The sequence below is a fragment of the Vidua chalybeata genome, chromosome 1 (assembly GCF_026979565.1).
Source record: "Vidua chalybeata isolate OUT-0048 chromosome 1, bVidCha1 merged haplotype, whole genome shotgun sequence".
Classification (NCBI taxonomy): domain Eukaryota; kingdom Metazoa; phylum Chordata; class Aves; order Passeriformes; family Viduidae; genus Vidua; species Vidua chalybeata.
In genome coordinates this window covers 83,016,843-83,034,140 of record NC_071530.1, presented here as the reverse complement: position 1 = coordinate 83,034,140, position 17,298 = coordinate 83,016,843, and the positions used below count along the sequence as shown (strand labels likewise).

At 54.0% G+C, this 17,298-nt stretch overlaps 1 protein-coding gene across 2 annotated transcripts; it reads right to left on the bottom strand.

Moving 5' to 3' along the window:
- Nucleotides 1-2,769: 2,769 nt before the first annotated feature.
- Nucleotides 2,770-15,892, bottom strand: LOC128790972 (myosin-7). Of its 2 annotated transcripts, none has more exons than XM_053948253.1 (39): nt 15,692-15,892; nt 15,120-15,263; nt 14,558-14,714; nt 14,409-14,436; nt 14,091-14,202; nt 13,622-13,714; nt 13,430-13,493; nt 13,134-13,232; nt 12,942-13,045; nt 12,724-12,862; nt 12,522-12,640; nt 12,265-12,414; nt 11,927-12,097; nt 11,487-11,796; nt 11,336-11,403; nt 11,110-11,197; nt 10,876-10,993; nt 10,665-10,788; nt 10,336-10,472; nt 10,127-10,253; nt 9,885-10,013; nt 9,572-9,814; nt 9,042-9,218; nt 8,783-8,928; nt 8,607-8,697; nt 7,545-7,934; nt 7,329-7,455; nt 7,108-7,226; nt 6,620-6,816; nt 6,235-6,418; nt 5,840-6,005; nt 5,635-5,759; nt 5,245-5,553; nt 4,907-5,110; nt 4,578-4,703; nt 4,199-4,474; nt 3,632-3,727; nt 2,943-3,077; nt 2,770-2,855 (listed from the first exon to the last, which is right to left on the bottom strand). In XM_053948253.1, exons 1-39 carry the CDS (start codon nt 15,890-15,892, stop codon nt 2,835-2,837), a joined length of 5,814 nt encoding a protein of 1,937 aa, XP_053804228.1. In that variant the 3' UTR covers nt 2,770-2,834. The 2 variants fall into 2 exon arrangements, with proteins under 2 accessions (XP_053804228.1, XP_053804312.1); XM_053948337.1 differs by having other exon boundaries at nt 2,835-2,852.
- Between the last annotated feature and the right edge of the window lie 1,406 nt (nt 15,893-17,298).

The following is a 17,298-nucleotide window of genomic DNA, read 5'->3' as shown; positions in this document are numbered from 1 at the left end:
GTACAGACTCCTGTACTGATGCAGGCACCTCCACAACCTGGGACCACCAACCCCTGGAATGGTGCATGGACCCCTGCAACACAAAGACCCCTATAGCCATGCACAGACCCCCAAAGTGTTTCAGGCATCCCTACAGTGATGCACGGAGACCCATAGCAGTGCAGGGACCCCTATAAAACAATGCAGGGAACCTTAGAGTCCTGCACAGCCCCACATGCAGACCCCCACAGCAAAGTATGGATCCCCTGTAGTGATGTGCAGACCCTATAGCAAAACATGCACCCTATAGCACACCCCCCACACCCCAAAGCACCCATCCCCATGCTGCCCCACAGCATTACCCTCACCTGGAGTCTGTGGATCTAGCAGGTAAGATGAAGTGAGCTGGAAGAACATGCAGAAGGTGAGTAGGGCTATACCCCATGCCCCCCCTATAGACCCTCTTTGCCCTATAGACCCTTTATGCGTCACAGATCACTTTGCCACATAGACCCCATGTGCCCCATAGCCCTGCTTGTGCCACATAGGCCCCCTGGGTGCCCCACAGACCATCAGTGTCCCCTAGATTGTTGTGCCCCCATAGATCTCTTTCCCCCACAGTTCCCCTCAGTGCTTCTTAGGTCCTCTGTGCTTCATAACCCCATGTGTACCCCACAGATCCCCACACCCCAGAGAACCCCTATGTGTACCATAGACCCCCTGTGCCCCTTATCCCCCAGAGATTCCTGTGCCCCATAGATCCCCATATGCCCCATAACCCTCCTGTGCACCCCATAGCTCCCCATATCCTCCCTCAGCCCTTCATATCCACATCCCACATTCCCACTATGTCCCCCACCCTCTCCCTCTCTGCCCCACGCTGACACCTATGCCAGCTCCTCAGCCCCAAGGCCTTTATAGACCATCATGGGATGGGGAGGAGCATTCCTGGGGAGGGGGTGGCTGATAAAGGAGGAGGGGGGCACCTCCCCCCCGCTTCCCCAGCCACAGGGTGGCATCTCTCCAGTGACTCTGGCATCCAGGACCCACATATTCAACCCACAGGATGATCTATGGGGCAGAGCTATAGGGGTGAGCAAGGGCTGTCCAGACCCCTTGTAGGGGTGGGATCTGGGGTGGGCTAGGGGGCCGGGATGCCTGGGTCCCTTGTGTAGGAGGTGTCTATGGAGCCCAGACGTCTGGATCCCTCGTGTGGGGGGCAGGGGGGCGGGGGGGGGGGGGGAACTAGGGAGCCCAGGCGCCAGGGTCCCTTGTGTGTGTGAGCGATCTATGGGGGACCAGGGTGCTTTGGTGGGGATTGTGACAATTCTATGGGTCTCAGATGCCTGGGTTTCTTGTGTGCATGGGATCTATGGAGCCCGGATGCCTGGGTTCTTTGTGCATGGGGGGGATCTATGGGGCTAGGACTCCAGGGACCTGTGTGGAGGGGGTGCCTATGGGGCCTAGATGCCTGGGTCCCTGGCCAATGTCCTGTCACCCGTGGGGTGGTGACAGCTCTACCCTGCCAGGTCTATATTGGGACGCAGCTGGAGAGTGGGGGGAGATTGTTATCTTGTCCCCCCCAGTGAGGCGCCGTGGGGCTGCCAGGGGTCTGAGGGACAGGGGGGTCTGGCAGCAGTCCCCGAACACCGTGTCCACTTTGTCATCAAGGAGGTGACAAGTGTTCCCGCGAGGTGACACATTCCCGTGGGAGGGGAGTTCCCCCCCTCCCCATTGTGCCCACACATCCCCCTCTCCTGCCCCACAGACCATCTCCTCTGCCCCACAGAGCCTTTACAGAGCCCCGTAATTGCTCCATGGAGCCACAGAGAGCCTCCACGGATCCTCATGGAGTTTTTTTAGAACCCCATAGACTCCACATAGGACCCCATAGAGACATTACCCCACCCGTCCTCGGCCCGAGTTTGGCGGGGGAGGGGAGCCGCCCGGACGCCGGAGTCCCCTGGGGTCCATCATGCGGCGCCGCCAGGACCGGGAGGGATGGGGCAGCGACAGATGGACGGCGAAAGGGAGGGTGAGGGGGGAAGGGGGGAGGGACAGAGGATTTGGTGGGGAGGGACAGGCATGAGACAGAGGGACAGTGGGATATAGAGAACTTGCAGGAACCAGGGGGACATGGAGGAGGCAGAAGGACTATGGGAGATGGAGTACACAGGGCTGGGGGGTGAAGAGTTAGTGGGGTTGATGGATGGCAAGTCCAGAGCAATGGAGGGACAGGTCAGTAGGGAATGGGAGGTTGTGGGACATGGTGTGCAGTGGGATGGAGCAGCTGGCGGCTAGGGGAACACTGAAGCCAGGACAGAGGGGACCTCAGCACCTGCAGCAGGAGAAGGTGCAACCTCAGGAACCAAAACATGCCCGAGGAGTCGCCTCAGGCTCTGTCCCACATGTGGGGATACCAGATGCTGTCCCCCACCTCCTGGGGTCCCCCCCTACACCCCTCCACTTCTGCCCCCAGACATGTGTCTCCCCACATGGATCTAGGCTGGTGTGGAGCAGGTTGAGGTTACAGAACACCATGGAGCAGATGGAGAATCTGCCCCGCAGCAGATACACTGTGAGGCAGCTCAAGGTTGAGCTCATGGTTCACATCACATTGTACTGAGGGTCTGGTTGCATCATGCTGTGGGGCATGCTGTGCTGCACGCTGGTTGGTGTGGGCTACAGACATCTTGTGGGTGCCATGCCATGGGGAAACCCCACCCTCCCCACACAAACACAGCCCATAAAAACTGATGCTGCTCAATGCTTTTTATTGGCTGACCAATGTTAGGGGGCTGGGAGTCAGGGTGGGCCACTTGGAGGTCCTGGGATATTGCTGGGCGTCCAGAGCTTCACTCTTCATTGAGTCCCTTCTGATAGAGAACGAGAAAAAGGGACTGTGAGCATGAGGAAGTTGTGGGGCAGCCATGGGGCAACTGTGGGGCAGGGGAAAGTACCACCTTGGCTCCAATGTCGCGGCTCTTGGCCCGCAGCTTGTTGACCTGGGACTCAGCAATGTCGGCACGCTCCTCTGCCTCATCCAGCTCGTGCTGCGCCTTGCGGAACTTGGCCAAGTTGGAATTGGCCTGTTCCTCCTGAGGGGGCAGGGACAGCAGTGAGGGTCCCACACAGCTCTGTCTGGCTTCCTGCCACTTGCCAGCTGTCCATCCATCCTATCTTCTTATTGCTCCATCTGGACCACCATGGACCCACCTGTCCTTCCAGACATCCCATCTTCCAGCCACCCAACCATCTCCTCAACAAACCATCCATCTAACATTTCCTTCCTTCCTTCCTTCCTTCCTTCCTTCCTTCCTTCCTTCCTTCCTTCCTTCCTTCCGCAACTTCCGCAACTTCCGCAACTTCCGCAACTTCCGCAACTTCCGCAACTTCCTTCCGCAACTTCCTTCCGCAACTTCCTTCCGCAACTTCCTTCCTTCCGCAACTTCCTTCCTTCCGCAACTTCCCTCCCTCCCTCCATCTCCACATCCCGCCATCCACCCACTTTCTCCACTTTCTCTCGACCTACTCTCCTCACCCCCTGACACCCCACCCCTTGACCACCCGAAGGTCCCCTACTACTCCCCACATTCTCTCCCACACTGTCCCCTCCTGGAGGTGGTCCCACAGATGTCCCTCCAGTACTCACCGCCTCCTCTGCCTGTCGCTTGTAGGCCTTGACCTTCATTTGGAGCTTGTCCACAAGGTCTTGGAGCCGGACCAGGTTCTTGCGGTCCTCTTCCGTCTGTGGGGTGAGACATGTGGGTCAGGACATGACCCAACCTGCACTTTGAATCACCATGAGCTTTCGTGGGTCAGTGAGGGTCAAGAGACAGTTAATGATGTTCTTGTGGAGTGAAGCTTCTCTAGATCTGTGGGTGGCCTCAACTGTGGGGCAGAAAGTGAGTTGTCTCCCTGTCTGACAGCATCTTCTTTCCCCTGGTGAGGTCCCAGCTGAGGTTCTGGATCATGCAAAGACTCCATGGGTGCTGGGACACTGAGAAGTGGCCTGGGTGGCTCATGACCCAGACAATATTCTGGATCCCACTACAGTAGCAGACATACATGCAGTGGGTGGTCTAGTATCAAATCTAGATAGCCTGTGTCTCTCTGGACAGCAGATCAGCCATGTTCTAGGTCATGTACAACATGAGGCATAAGGCCCTGTGGCCAAGGGGAGAGTGAATGAACTCCAGTGCCACCTCAGGCAACCCACCTGGTAGCTGAGTTCCTTGACGCGACGCTCGGACTTGCGGAGACCCTTGACACTCTCGGCATGGCGCTTCTGCTCAGCCTCCAGCTCATTCTCCAGCTCCCGCACACGAGCCTCCAGCTTCTGCAGCTGCTTCTTGCCCCCTTTGAGGGCCAACTGCTCAGCCTCATCCAACCTCATCTGCAGGTCCTTGATGGTCTGCTCCATGTTCTTCTTCATCCGCTCCAGATGGGCGCTTGTATCCTGCTCCTTCTTCAGCTCCTCTGCCATCATGGCCGCCTGTCCAAGGAGAGAAGCAAAGCAGAGAAGGAGGACCAAAGCATGCTCACCATCATCCTCCAGTGGAAGGTGTCCTAGATGTAGGTCCCACCATGGCACTCACATCAGTGATGGCTTTCTTGGCTTTCTCCTCAGCATTCCTGCACTCCTGGATGGCCTCTTCCACCTCTGTCTGCAGCTGGGAGATGTCAGCCTCCATCTTCTTCTTCTGGTTGATGAGGCTGGTGTTCTGGAGTTAGAGGAGAGGATCTCAGGAGGTGTCTCTTGAACTGCTGACCCATCCTTCTTCAACCCCCCAGTACTTAATGCCCCTCTACTCCCTGCCAACTCTGCAGACATAAAGGATCTGGAGATTGTGTTAACTCAACCCATTAGAAGCCCACATCCATGGATGGAGGTGACCTCTGTCCTTGAAGATATGTGATGTCTCACCTGTGAGTGGAGAAGCTGGACCCTCTCGCTGGCCTCAATCAGCTCCTGCTCCGCCAACTTGCGAGCCCTCTCAGTCTGTTCCACCACTGCCCGCAACTCCTCCAGCTCTGACTGGAGGAGGTTGTTTCTCCTCTCCACAATGGCAATATTCTCCTTCAGGTCCTCATTGACCCGTACCATGTCATCCAGCTGCAGCTGGGTGTCCTACAAGGCAGCATGGGGGAAGAGGGTGAGTGGGGATGATGGAGAAGTGGCTTAAGGTCTACTTTTCTTCCACTTTGGGGTGGTGGGACCTACTACATGTCAACATGCCTATGGGATAGAAGTCTGATGGGTACCTTGAGGCAGCCCTGCAGTGTCTTGACTTGCTTCTGAGCTTCAGCAGCCACGCGGTTGGCATGGCTGAGCTGAATCTCCATCTCATTGAGGTCACCCTCCATCTTCTTCTTCAGCCTCAGGGCCTCATTGCGGCTCCGGGTCTCAGCATCCAGAGAGGTCTGCAGTGAGTCCACCACCCGCAGGTGGTTGCGCTTGGCCTGCTCCATCTCCTCATCCTTCTCGGCCAGCTTGCGCTCATAGTCTGCCTTGACCTGGTTGAACTCCAGTTGGGCCCTCAGGATCTTTCCCTCCTCATGCTCCAGAGAGGCCTGGTGAATACAGAGAGCAATTAAAAGGCCACAGAGAAGACTAGGACCACATGGGACTCATGAAGATGTGATTTGGCTCACCTCAGCCTCTTCCAGTGCAGCTTGGAGCTCCAGTTTCTCGGCATCCAGCTGCTTTCGGACCTTCTCCAATTCATGGATGGTCTTGTGGCTGCCACCCAGCTGCTCCGTCAGGTCCGAGATCTCCTCTGCCCAGATGATAACCCATCAGTCTTGTTGAAAAGTAGTGGAGTACCAAAAGGTGGGCAGGGAAGGACCACAGTCTCACCTTGGAGATTCTTGTTTTCCCTCTTTAAAGTCTCTAAGTGATCAAGTGACTCCTCATAAGCGTTTTTCAGCTTGAAGAGCTCGGTGCTGAGGGATCTGGCCTCTTTCTGCGATGCTTCCAACTCCACCTGTGACTCTTCAAACTTCTGCTTCCACTCAGACAAGATCTATGAGGACACCACCTGGTCAGCTGCTGCTTTGCCCATGAAAAATCCTTTTTCCATCCTCCTCCTCCTTTCCCCATTACTCGCCTGAAAGAGACTTGAGGCTCTGCTAAAACACGGCCCTTGAAAGTTGTTCAGCTTTCTTCTAGACTTCTCCTGCCTTTTTTTGATTCATGGGACCCACATTTCTCCACCCCCTTCCCATCCTTCCATCATTTCTTGGTTCTCCCACCTTGTCAAAGTTTCTCTGCTTCTTGTCCAATGCAGCTGCTGCTGCATTTGACCGCTCCAGGTCTGCCATGAGATCTTCAATTTCATTTTGCAGCCGGTGCTTGGTCTTCTCCAGGGAGGAACACTTGGCATTGACCGCCTCCACTGCCTCCTCAGCCTCCTGCAGCCGCTGGGCCAGCTTCTTCCTGCCATGGGAGAAAACCTGGCTGTGGTGTCCCATGGACCAAGTTGGCCAACTCAAACCTTCTTCCACCCACTAGTTGGCTGAGGCTCTGCTCTGGATCTCCTCTACCATCTCCAGATATATTCTCTGGATCCTTGTACTGTAGGAGAGTCTCCACTCTCCCCTGCCCCATAGCAGCTCCCTTCATAGGGAGTTGACTCACTTGGCCTCCTCCAGTTCCTCAGTGCGCTGGATGGCATCTGTCTCATACTTGGTCCTCCACTGTGCCACCTCAGAGTTGGCCTTGGAGAGTGAGCGCTGGAGCTCAGCCTTGGCCTCTGTTTCCTCCTCATACTGCTCCCTCAGAAGGTCGCAGTCATGCCGAGCTGATTGGAGGGCATGGGCCAGTGCATTCTTAGCCTGGGAGCAGAGAGAGTTACAAGGTGAGGAGAAGTTGCATCCATATCAAGTTGAGCAATATTGGCATTCTCCAACTCCAACTAACTAGTTATCAACCAACCAATCCAATCCAATCCAACCCAACCCAACCTCCTTGTAACCCACCAGTCCTACTGAATTTCTGAGGACCCTCAATTCATTTTCTCCTACTGTGAGGGCAGACTCATGATGCACTTCTCAATCCCAAACCAACCACTTCCTTGACACTAGAGGTGTCTTTCAGCCTCAATGACCCCCGCAACAAAGTCCTACCTTGACTTCTTCCTCTAGCTGCCTCTTGAGGTCCTCCAGCTGTTGGGTGTAGGTGAGTTTCCCTCGTGTCATCTGGTTGATGAAGGCTTCCTTCTCCTCCAGCTGCCTGGAGAGCTCACCTGTCAGGCAGAATGGCAGATAATCAGTTGCAGGACACACCCCAGAGCCACTCCACTGGGCAAGAGTTAGGCAATTGGCTTAGGGAAGAGCAAGGCCCTCACCATTTTCTGTCTGGAGTTTGGCTCGTTGAGTGGTGAGGTCATTGACCATGCGTTGAGCCTCTTCGGACTTGGTCCGATGCTCATTCATCTGATCTTCCATGGTGCGGCACATCTTCTCCAGGTTAGCCTACAAATAGGAAGGGCAGGAAGATGAAAGGGAACCTTGAGAGGGCAGTGGAAGTGTTGTTCCTTCATGGCTGTAGACCTATTTCCTACCTTGGCCTTTATCAGTTGCTCCATGTTGGAGCCGACATCATCCAACTCCAGCTTGAGCTCACTCTTCTCCTTCTCCAGTTTCTGTTTGACGCGCTGTAAGTTGTCAATCTGCTCGCTGAGTTCGGCCACGCTGTCGGCGTGCTTCTTGCGCAGCGCAGCAGCCGTGGCCTCATGCTGCAGCGTGGCCTCTTCCAGGTCCCGCCGCATCTTCTGGAACTCTGCCTCCCTCTTCTTGTTGAGCTCAATCTGCACTGATGTGGCACCACCTGCCTCCTCCAGCCGCTCACTGATCTCCTCCAGCTCTCGTGACAGGTCTGAGCGCAGCTTCTCCACCTTGGCTCTGCCTGTCCGCTCTGCTTCCAACTCCTCTTCCAGCTCCTCAATTCGCGCCTGTGTTCCAGGGATGAACATGTTTTCAGCAGACTTGGTTTCACCTAATTCCTCCACTCAACTGAGCCAATTGAGCTGGAGTGTCTTTAAGTCAATTCAAGTCAACCCAACCAACTGTAGACTCTTCACCTCAACCTAGACAGCTGTAGACCCTTCATCTCAACCAGTCTCAATCCCATCCAGTTCTTTTCAACTTAGTCAAGTTCTGAGCTCTCCAGACCAACCTGGCCTTATTTGAAGACACTCCATCTTCTCAAATTACCTTGAGATTCTTCAACTCAACTGGTCTTGAGGACATTCCAATTGGTCCATTCTAATTGGACTAACAGACAACTCAGCACAAACTTCTCTAAGGACATTGGAATGAATGTGCTTTAACCCAGGTGGTCTGCTCAGCTCAGATGATTCTACCCAAGATGCTCCCCATACCTTGAGTACTCCAAACACATTGGTTCAGCTCAACCCCCATGAAAGCCAACCTGTCCAAGAGCTCAATGAGTCATTTCAAGGCAATAAATGACAGAGAGGTTCTGGGACAAGGAATATCCCATGGGCTTCCAACCTCAGGTGGGTGGCATACTTGTTTAGGTTCTTCTCAAAAAGATATGAAAAAGATAATGGGGAGGACCAGTTCCTCCTTCTGCTTGACCCCCAAGCTGAAGCCCACCTCACCTGAAGCTCTTTGAGCTTCTTCTGGAGCTGCGCTGCAACTGCTTGCTCATCCTCTATTCTGGCGTTGAGGGCATTGAGCTCAAAGTCTTTCCTAGGTGTGGGGAGAAACATCAGTAAGTCATTCTTCTGAGTGCTCAGCAGAGGAGTAAAGGACAAGCAAGCGTGCCAGCCCCTACTTTTTCAGCCTCTCATCCAATTGTTGCTTGTCATTCTCCAGGTCCATGATATTCTCCTGAGCCAGCTTCAAATCACCTTCCAGCTTCCTTTTGGCCCGTTCCAGGTCCATCCGGATCTTCTTCTCTTGCTCCAGTGAACTCTCCAGCTGCAAGTGTGGAATGGACACATCCATCAGCCCTCGCAAACACACACTCCAGAAGGACTTCCATACCACAAGGGACCAGCTATGTGCCAGTCGTGGGAGTGGCCTATACTCACATCATCCACTTGCTGTTCCAGTTTGACTTTGGCCTTTGTCAAGGTGTTGACCTTGTCTTCCTCTGCCTGCAGGTCATCCAGCGCTTGCTGGTGAGATTCTTGCAGGGCCTTCTTCTCCTTCGTTAGCTTGACAATGATCTCATCCAGCCCGGCCATCTCCTCTGTGAGGTTCTTGACCTGCAGAAGGAGAAATATCAGGACTCTAGCTTGGTACCAGAGGTAGGACAAGAGACAGGAGGTTGTTTTTGCTCTTTGTGAACCTGTGTTTAAGTCAGGAGATGTAGGAAAACACAACCAGCCTTGGTTCTTGGTGATGCAATCCAACCAATCTTGGATTATCACAACTCAACCCAAGCAGTTTTGGGTCTTCATGACCCAATTCATCCAGCCTTGAATTTGGCAGCCTAAACAGTGTTAATTCTTGGCAATCCAACCCCACCAACCTTGGGTCTTCACCAGACTCTATTCACTTTGTCTTGAGTCAGCCCCGTTCCCCACAATTTGAGGTCAAGACCTCTCCCCACGCTCACCTTGTTCTCAGTGGCATGTTTCTCCTTTTCCACCTTGGCCAATGACAACTCCAGGTCATCAATGTCTTTCTTCAGCTCTGAGCATTCATCCTCCAGCTTTCTCTTCTTTGCTGTTAATTCAGCATTCATCTCCTCCTCATCCTCCATCCGCTCAGTCATCTCCTTCACCTTGGCCTCCAGCTGGATCTTGTTCTTGATCAGCTGGTCACAGCGCTCTTCAGCGTCAGCCAGGTTGTCTTGCTCCTGAAAAGGACAAGCTTTGTTTGAGGTAAATGGAAAAGGAGTGCGGAGCTGGGACATCTAGGTCACTCACAGCCTGCACTTGGAGCTGAAGGTCATTTTTTTCCTGCAGCATGGAGACCATCTTCTCCTCCAGCTCCTTCCGCCGGGCTTCTGACTTCTCTAAGGCCTCCTTCAGCCGCCCAAACTCTTCTTTCATGTTCTGTGGGAGGCACAAAGGTGCCATGTAAACCTCATTTCTTCCTTTTTGTCCCTACCTACCACTTCCTCTCTCCATCCACACACCCGAATTCCCTACCTATGGCTCTGTCCTACCTGCATCTCTTTCTCCGTCTCAGCACTCTTCAGCAAGGGCTTGATCTTAAAGTAGAGCTTCATCCAAGGCCAATTCTTCACCCCCATGAAGGCCCTGATGTTCCACTGGATCACCAGCAATGAGTCTCTGGAGAAGCCCCATCAAGATGTGGGTCACCAGAGGGTTCCACTCAACAGGGATGCAACACCATCTCCGTCTCACCACCTACCTGCGCTCTAGAATCTTCTTGAACTCCTGACGGGACAGGAAACCACGGACTTGGGCCTGCAATCGGGTCATGATCCGGGCCAGGCGCTCATCCCTCATCTCCTCCAGCAGCCCCAGCAGCCCAGCCTTGAAGAAGACCTTTGAGGAAAGATGAAGATAAGTGCTGCTGGGATTTGGAGGTGTGGTGGTGGTGGTAGGTGGTGGTGTGGATGGAAGGAGTTCAGATGGGCAGGTGGACAAGTAGACGATGGGACCATAGGGTGTATCTTGTCCCCCCATGAAAAGCTTGTGGATGGTGGGACCACCAGAACTGGGACCAAGTGACCTCACCTTGGTGTGTCCAAATTTGTACTGGTTGTGGTCAATATCAAGGGATCCCAGGAGCTTCTCAGCCCCCTTGCGGCTGTCAATGAACTGACCCTCAGGGATGGCCGCAGGGTTCAGGATGCGGTACCTGGTGACCAGAGAGGAGAGGAAACCTCTGAAATCAGTCCCAGTGGGGTTGTCCACCCCATCCCCACATTTTCTTCTCTGCACCTACCGCTGTCGGAAGTCCCCATAGAGGATGCGATTGGGGAAGCCCTTGCGGCAGATACGGATGCCTTCCAGCACTCCATTGCAGCGAAGCTGGTGCATTACCAGGGGGTTGTTCATCACACCTAGTGGGTCATGAAGACTGGTGAGCCAAGGCCTGCCCCACAACACTGCTTCCCACCACCACCTTTGGCCAGAGCCCAGCACTGTCCTCTGGATCAACCCTCAGGGATTGGCTCACCAGGAGACTTGGTCTCATTGGGGATGATGCAGCGGACGAAATGAGGGTGGGTAGACCGCAAGTTGGTCATCAGCTTGTTGAGATTCTCCTGAAAAATGGAGGAGGAGATGATGAAGGGAATGAAGACACCCCCCCAGCCTGTCCCACCAAGGGTCATCCCTTGCCCTGGGACATGTTTTCCAAACCCACACAAACTGGGGTCCACCAATAACCCTTGGACTCTCACCCGATGCAGGGCAGAGACAGTCTGAAAGGAGGAACCTTTCTTCTTAGCTCCTTTCCCCTTCTCCACGGCTGTTGGAGAAGAAGAAAGGATGAGATAGGACAAGGACAGGGTGGAAAGAACCCCAGATGCTGAGGAAGAGGGTTCCTCTTACGTGCATCAGCCCCAGCATAGTTGGCAAAGAGGTTGGCCAAGAGCTTCAGGGCTGATTTCTGGTAGAGCCCCACCACTGTCTCATTGAGGGGGTCCTTGTTCTTCTGCAGCCACCCGATGATGTTGTAGTCCACCGTGCCAGCATAGTGGATAAGGGCAAAGTGGGCCTCTTGCTTCCCCTTGATGTTTCGTGGCTTCCCAAAGTTGGCCGACTTGCCCAAGTGATTATCAAAGAGCTTGGCCTTGAAGGTCATGTCTGTGGCCTTGGGAAACATGCACTCCTCCTCCAGGATGGACATGATCCCCATGGGCTAGGAAGAAAAGACCTTGTTTGCTACAGTGAACACCAAGTACAACCCAGCTGGTCAACTTTGGGGTTCCTGCCAACCTGCAACTGAAGGGGCCCTTCCCCAGCCCCATGAGGCCCTAAGGAGGTGGTACCTTCTCAATGAGGTCAATGCAGGCCTGGAGGTCCATGCCAAAGTCAATGAACTCCCACTCAATGCCCTCCTTCTTGTATTCCTCCTGCTCCAGCACGAACATGTGGTGGTTGAAAAACTGCTGCAGCTTCTCGTTGGTGAAGTTGATGCAGAGCTGCTCGAAGCTGTTGAACTGGGGTAGGAGAGAGGAGATGGCCAGTGGGGTCAACAGAACAACTAATATGTTCAGCGGGGTCAACCTGACCCCCAACAGGGTCAACACAAATAAAGTTATCTGATCATCCAGTAGGATTAATCTACATCCAATGGAGTCAACACAACGCAGTCAACCAGGCTTACATCAAAGATTTCAAAGCCAGCAATGTCCAGCACACCAATGAAGTACTGCCGTGGCTGCTTGGTCTCCAGTGAATTGTTGATTCTGGTCACCATCCAGTTGAACATCTTCTCATACACGGCTTTGGCCAAGGCTCCGACAGCATAAATCACCTGGAAGAAGGATGCCCCACCAGTGAGAGGGCCTCTTGGTGTTCTCCTTGCTGGACATGGCACCATGTCACCCCAAAAGGAGGAGGTTTTGGGGATGTCCTACTCACCTGCTGGACATTCTGCCCCTTGGTGACATACTCATTGCCCACCTTGACCCGAGGGTGGCACAACCCCTTGAGAAGATCAGCTGAGTTCAGCCCCATTAGGTAAGCTGACTTGTCTGCCTCTGAGGATGAAGAAGAGAAAATATGAACCTGGAAAAACCATGGAGTTCACCCAGTTTCCACCTCAACCTTGGCTAGACCCAACCTTCTGTGCCATCTGGTTCTGCCTGCTCTTCCCGTTGTTTCTGCTTAAACTTCATGTTGCCAAAGTGCATGATGGCTCCTGTCAGTTTATAGATGGAGTTCTTCTCCTCTGGGGTGAAGCCCAGGACATCGAAGGCACTCTGTGGAGCAAAAATGTGCTCAAGATCTTCTCCAGCCCACAGAGGCACATACACACTGCCTGAGCGCCTCCCATCTCACATCTGTGGCCACGAGCTCCTCTCCATCATCAATGGATGGAACTGTGGTCTCTCCTTGGGAGATGAAGGCATAGTCGTAGGGGTTGTTGGTCACCAGCATCATATCTGAAAGAAGAAAAAGGGATTGGGATAGGCAGGTCCCAAAAGGGATGCAGGATCAGGTATTTGCAGGTAGGTTGGGAGCGTGGCTCACCCAGCAGCTCTGGCTTCTTATTGGAGAGGATCTGGTAGTAAATGTGGTAGTTTCTTTCAGCCTTCAGCTGGAAGATGACACGGGACTTCTCTAGGAGGTCTGGGGTGGGGATGAAGAGAAAATGGGTGGAAGTTGGGATGAGGAGATGGAGGGTCAGATGGATAAATGGAGGGAGGTTTGAGGATGTGGACGGGTAGATGGATGGTGGCATGAGGAGAAGGATGGGCAGTTGGATGGAGAGATAGAGTAAGGGATGGTGGACAAGATTTCTTCTCACAGAGCCCTCAACTACTCACAGGTCTCAATGTCAGCTGATGCCAGCTTCCCAGTGGCCCCAAAATGGATCCGGATAAACTTCCCCTGGAAGAATAGTGGAAGGAGGTGGAGGTGGCCTCCAGACCTTCTCCAGATCAACCCAACCCACAGACTCTTCCCCAAGTACTCCACCTCATAGACTCTTCCTCACAGACTCCACCCCCAACACTCACAAATCGGGATGAGTTGTCATTCCGGACAGTTTTGGCATTGCCAAAGGCTTCCAAGGCAGGGTTGGCCTGGATGATCTGGTCCTCCAGGGTGCCCTGGATGGAGTGGAACACTGTCAGGGGGGTTCTCACAGTAAGGGGCAGGGGATGTTGGGTTGGGATGGGAGGTTGAAATGGATGGATGGGAGAACACAGCGGTCCATGAAGGTTCGTGTGGGTGGTCAGGTTGATTGACAGGGATGTGGGTTGATGCTGTGGGTGGATGGAGGGATGGTTAGCTGGTTGGATAGGGATGGGGCAGATGAATGGAAAATTGGATATATGGCTGGTTGGTTGGTTGGAGGATTCCTTGGATTTTTGGGTGTTCAGTTGGGTAATTGTTTGGGTGATTGATTGTGTCATTGATTGGACAGACAGGTAGCAGAATGTTGGCCAGACCCCTGGGTATCATTCCCCCACTCACTGTCCTTACCTTGCCTGGGGCCCCCGCCTCCTTCTTGCCACGGTCACCAATGGCAGCGATGACAGCAAAGTACTGGATGACCCTCTTGGTGTTCACAGTCTTCCCCGCCCCGGATTCTCCGCTGAAGGTAGCCAAGGAGAGCAATGGTTGGATACTGGTGCTGTGGTGCTGGGGGTGGGAACTCACTGGGGAGGGATGGATAATGGACCTCCACAGACAAGTCCATGTAGTGATAAAGGGTTGGCCAGTGGGCATGACTTCAAGAGGGAAGGGGAGGGGCTTGGTGTGAGCAGGATTAAGACACTGTTTACAGATGAGATTACTCACGTGATGAGGATAGATTGGTTCTCCCGATCTGGTGGGATGAGGAGAAGAAAGATGAGGTTCTGAAGCCCACCTTGGCTCTGCCCCACATCTCCTGCTCCCCAAAAAGGATCAGGGAAGATGATTATGGGGTCCCTGCAGAAGGTCCCTACCTGTTAGCATGTTCTGGTAGGCATTGTCAGAGATGGAGAAGATATGGGGTGGAGCTTCACTCCGCTTCTTTCCCCGGTAGGCAGCCACCACCTCAGCATTGTAGACGGGCAACCACTTGTAGGGGTTGACAGTCACACAGAAGAGCCCTGAGTAAGTCTGGAGAAAGGAGTAGGTGGGTCAGAGTCAGGAGGTGCCACCCCACCAGGTGGTCCAAGGGGTCTGCCGAAGAGACCTCTTGTGTCTATGTGATATCTTGGGTTTAGGTGACCCCTGTGGTCTGGAGATGGGACATCTTGGGTGTGGGGGACCAAAGGGGTCTGAAGAGAGGATGTCCCAGTTCTGTGATCTGGAGAAGAGATATCCTGGTTTTGACTATCCAAAGGGTCTGGGATATCTTGGATCTGGGTGGCTGAAGAGGTGTAAAGAAGGATCATCCCAGTTATGGGTGAGCCATGAGATCTGGAGAAGGGACATCTTGCACCTATGTGGCCCAAGGGGTCTACAAAAGGGGCGTCCAAGTTCTGGATGGGGTCTGAAGAACCTCATGGTCTCCCAACTCACATAGATCATCCAAGATGCGTAGCGGTCCTTGAGGTTGTAGAGGACGGCGGGCTCGTGGAGGAAAGTCAGCATGGCCATGTCCTCAATCTTGTCAAACTTGGGAGGGTTCTGCTGCATGATCTGGTCCTCCTTGACTGTCACTGTCTGCTCAATGTAAGGAAGACCCCATGGAGCAGGAACACAGGGCAAGGAGTTGTCCCAGTTGTTCCCTCCCAAAGGGCTGGGAGTTGGGCATCTGGGTGTTCCCTTGAGAGCCAGAGGAGGTCTAGGTGTCCCTCACGTGATAGAGAAGATGTTTTGGGGTCTGGGTGTCTCTGGGGTAAGAGAGGAAGTTGGATGGGGTCTAGCTGTCAAGTGGGTTCTGGGAAAAGTGGATAAGGGTCTAGATATTTCCTGGGTTCTAGAGAAGATGCGGTGGAATCTGAGCATCCAGTGTGTGCTGGAGAAGGCATGTTGGGGTCTAGATGTTTCTTGGGTTCTAGAGAAGCTGGGTTGGGTTCTTTGTGTCCCATGTGGAATAGAGTTGCTATTTTGAGGTTCTGGTGTCCCAGGTGTGGCTGGGGTCCCCCCACCTTGCCATGTTCAGTCTCAGCAGTGATCTTGGAACCCTCACGGCTGACAATGGTGGCCTTGACATATTCCTCCTTTTCATCAGGGACGAAGATGTCCTTCTTCAGGTCGAAGGGGCGGGTCTGGGCAGCCAACCGTTCCTTCTCCGACTTGCGGAGATAGGGGGCAGCCTCCCCAAATTCAGCCATCTCCACATCAGGCATGGTGGCGCTGGACAGGGCTGGGGGGGGGAGGGTAGGAAGGATCAGACCCTCCAAGTGCTGCCAGTTCCTCCCAGCTGACCCCATTGCAGCTCTTTCCTTGGTGAACCTATCATTCCCTGTTCTTCTCCACATCTACCACTTCCTCCTGGTCAACCTAACTCCTTCATTCCTCCCCAGTTCCTCTCCAATGCTCCAACTCCTCCCAGCTGACCCATCCCAAGTCCATCCTCAGTGCTTCCATTATCTAGAATTCCCTCTCAATGCTTCCTGTGCTCCCAGTCAGCCCCATCCAAAGTCCATCCTTGGTGATCTCATATTCTCCCATTTTTCTCCAGTGCTCCCAGTTTCTTTACAGTGCTCCTAGTTCCTGCCAGTCCTCATCTCCATCCCAAGTTTCCTTCTTGGAAGTCCCAGTGCCCTCCCCAGTGCTCCCTGTTCCTTGAAGTGTCTCACACTACCTGCCCACTCCAGTGCCTCCCAGTACCCCCCAGTACTCCTGCATCCCTCTCAGTCCTTTCCAGTTTCCCTACAGACCCTCCCAGTATCATCCCAGATCCCCCCAGTCACCCCCCAGTCTCCCCAGACACCCCTCAGTTCCTTCCACTACTCAGCCCCACCTCTTTGTGTGGTCTCCGAGTCAGGGGATGACAGTGCAGACTCAGGGCGGTTCTGGTCCTGCTCCGGGACACAACACACCCCCCCCAGTATGTCCCAGTATGTCCCAGTATATCCCAATATGTCAAATTACATCCCAGTATCCCAGCCCAGCCCCGCCAGTACTTCTCCAGTACACCACCACACAGACGCATAGACACACACACACACACACAGAGTACTGCTCAGTAAGTCCCAGTATCCCCCTAGGATTTATCCAGTACCCTCCCTCCTCCCCCAGTCCCTCCCAGTTACCACATAAACTCTCCCAGCATCATCCCAGTCCCACCCTGTTTCCCCACAGATGCTCCCAGTATCATCCCAGTCTCCTGCAAAGACCCTCCCAGTTCCTTCCTAGATCCTCCCAGTCCCTCCCAGTTCCCCTATAGACCCTCCCAGTATAATCCCAGTCCCTCCCAGTTCCCCCATAGACCCTCCCAGTTCTTCTATAGGCCCTCCCAGTCCCTCCCAGTTCACCCACAGACCCTCCCAGTTCCCTCCCAGTTCCTCCCTGTTCTTTCCCAGTCCCTTTCAGTTGCCCCTAGTTCCCCCATAACCCCCTCCCAGACCCTCACGGTGCTCCAAGTGCCCCCTGCCCCACCTGCCCCTGGGTCTGAAGGCGCTGGCTGGGGGACCCCCCTTATATTCCCCCCTCCCCCCTGCAGCTGCGTCACCAGGAGGGAGGGGGGGGGCATGCACAGATGGGTGACCTCAAGGCCACCTTATTGCCCTATAGGGACACGGTGACCCCT

What these genes read in the sequence shown, in the direction of transcription:
- LOC128790972 (XM_053948253.1), bottom strand. Translation starts at nt 15,892, where the DNA reads ATGCCTGATGTGGAGATGGCTGAATTTGGGGAGGCTGCCCCCTATCTC. An exon ending in AGAAGCTCAAAGAGCTTCAG is followed by an intron (nt 7,935 to 8,606) that starts GTGAGGTGGGCT and finishes CCTGGAACACAG; the next exon opens with GCGCGAATTGAGGAGCTGGA. An exon ending in GGAAAACAAGAATCTCCAAG is followed by an intron (nt 5,760 to 5,839) that starts GTGAGACTGTGG and finishes TCATCTGGGCAG; the next exon opens with AGGAGATCTCGGACCTGACG.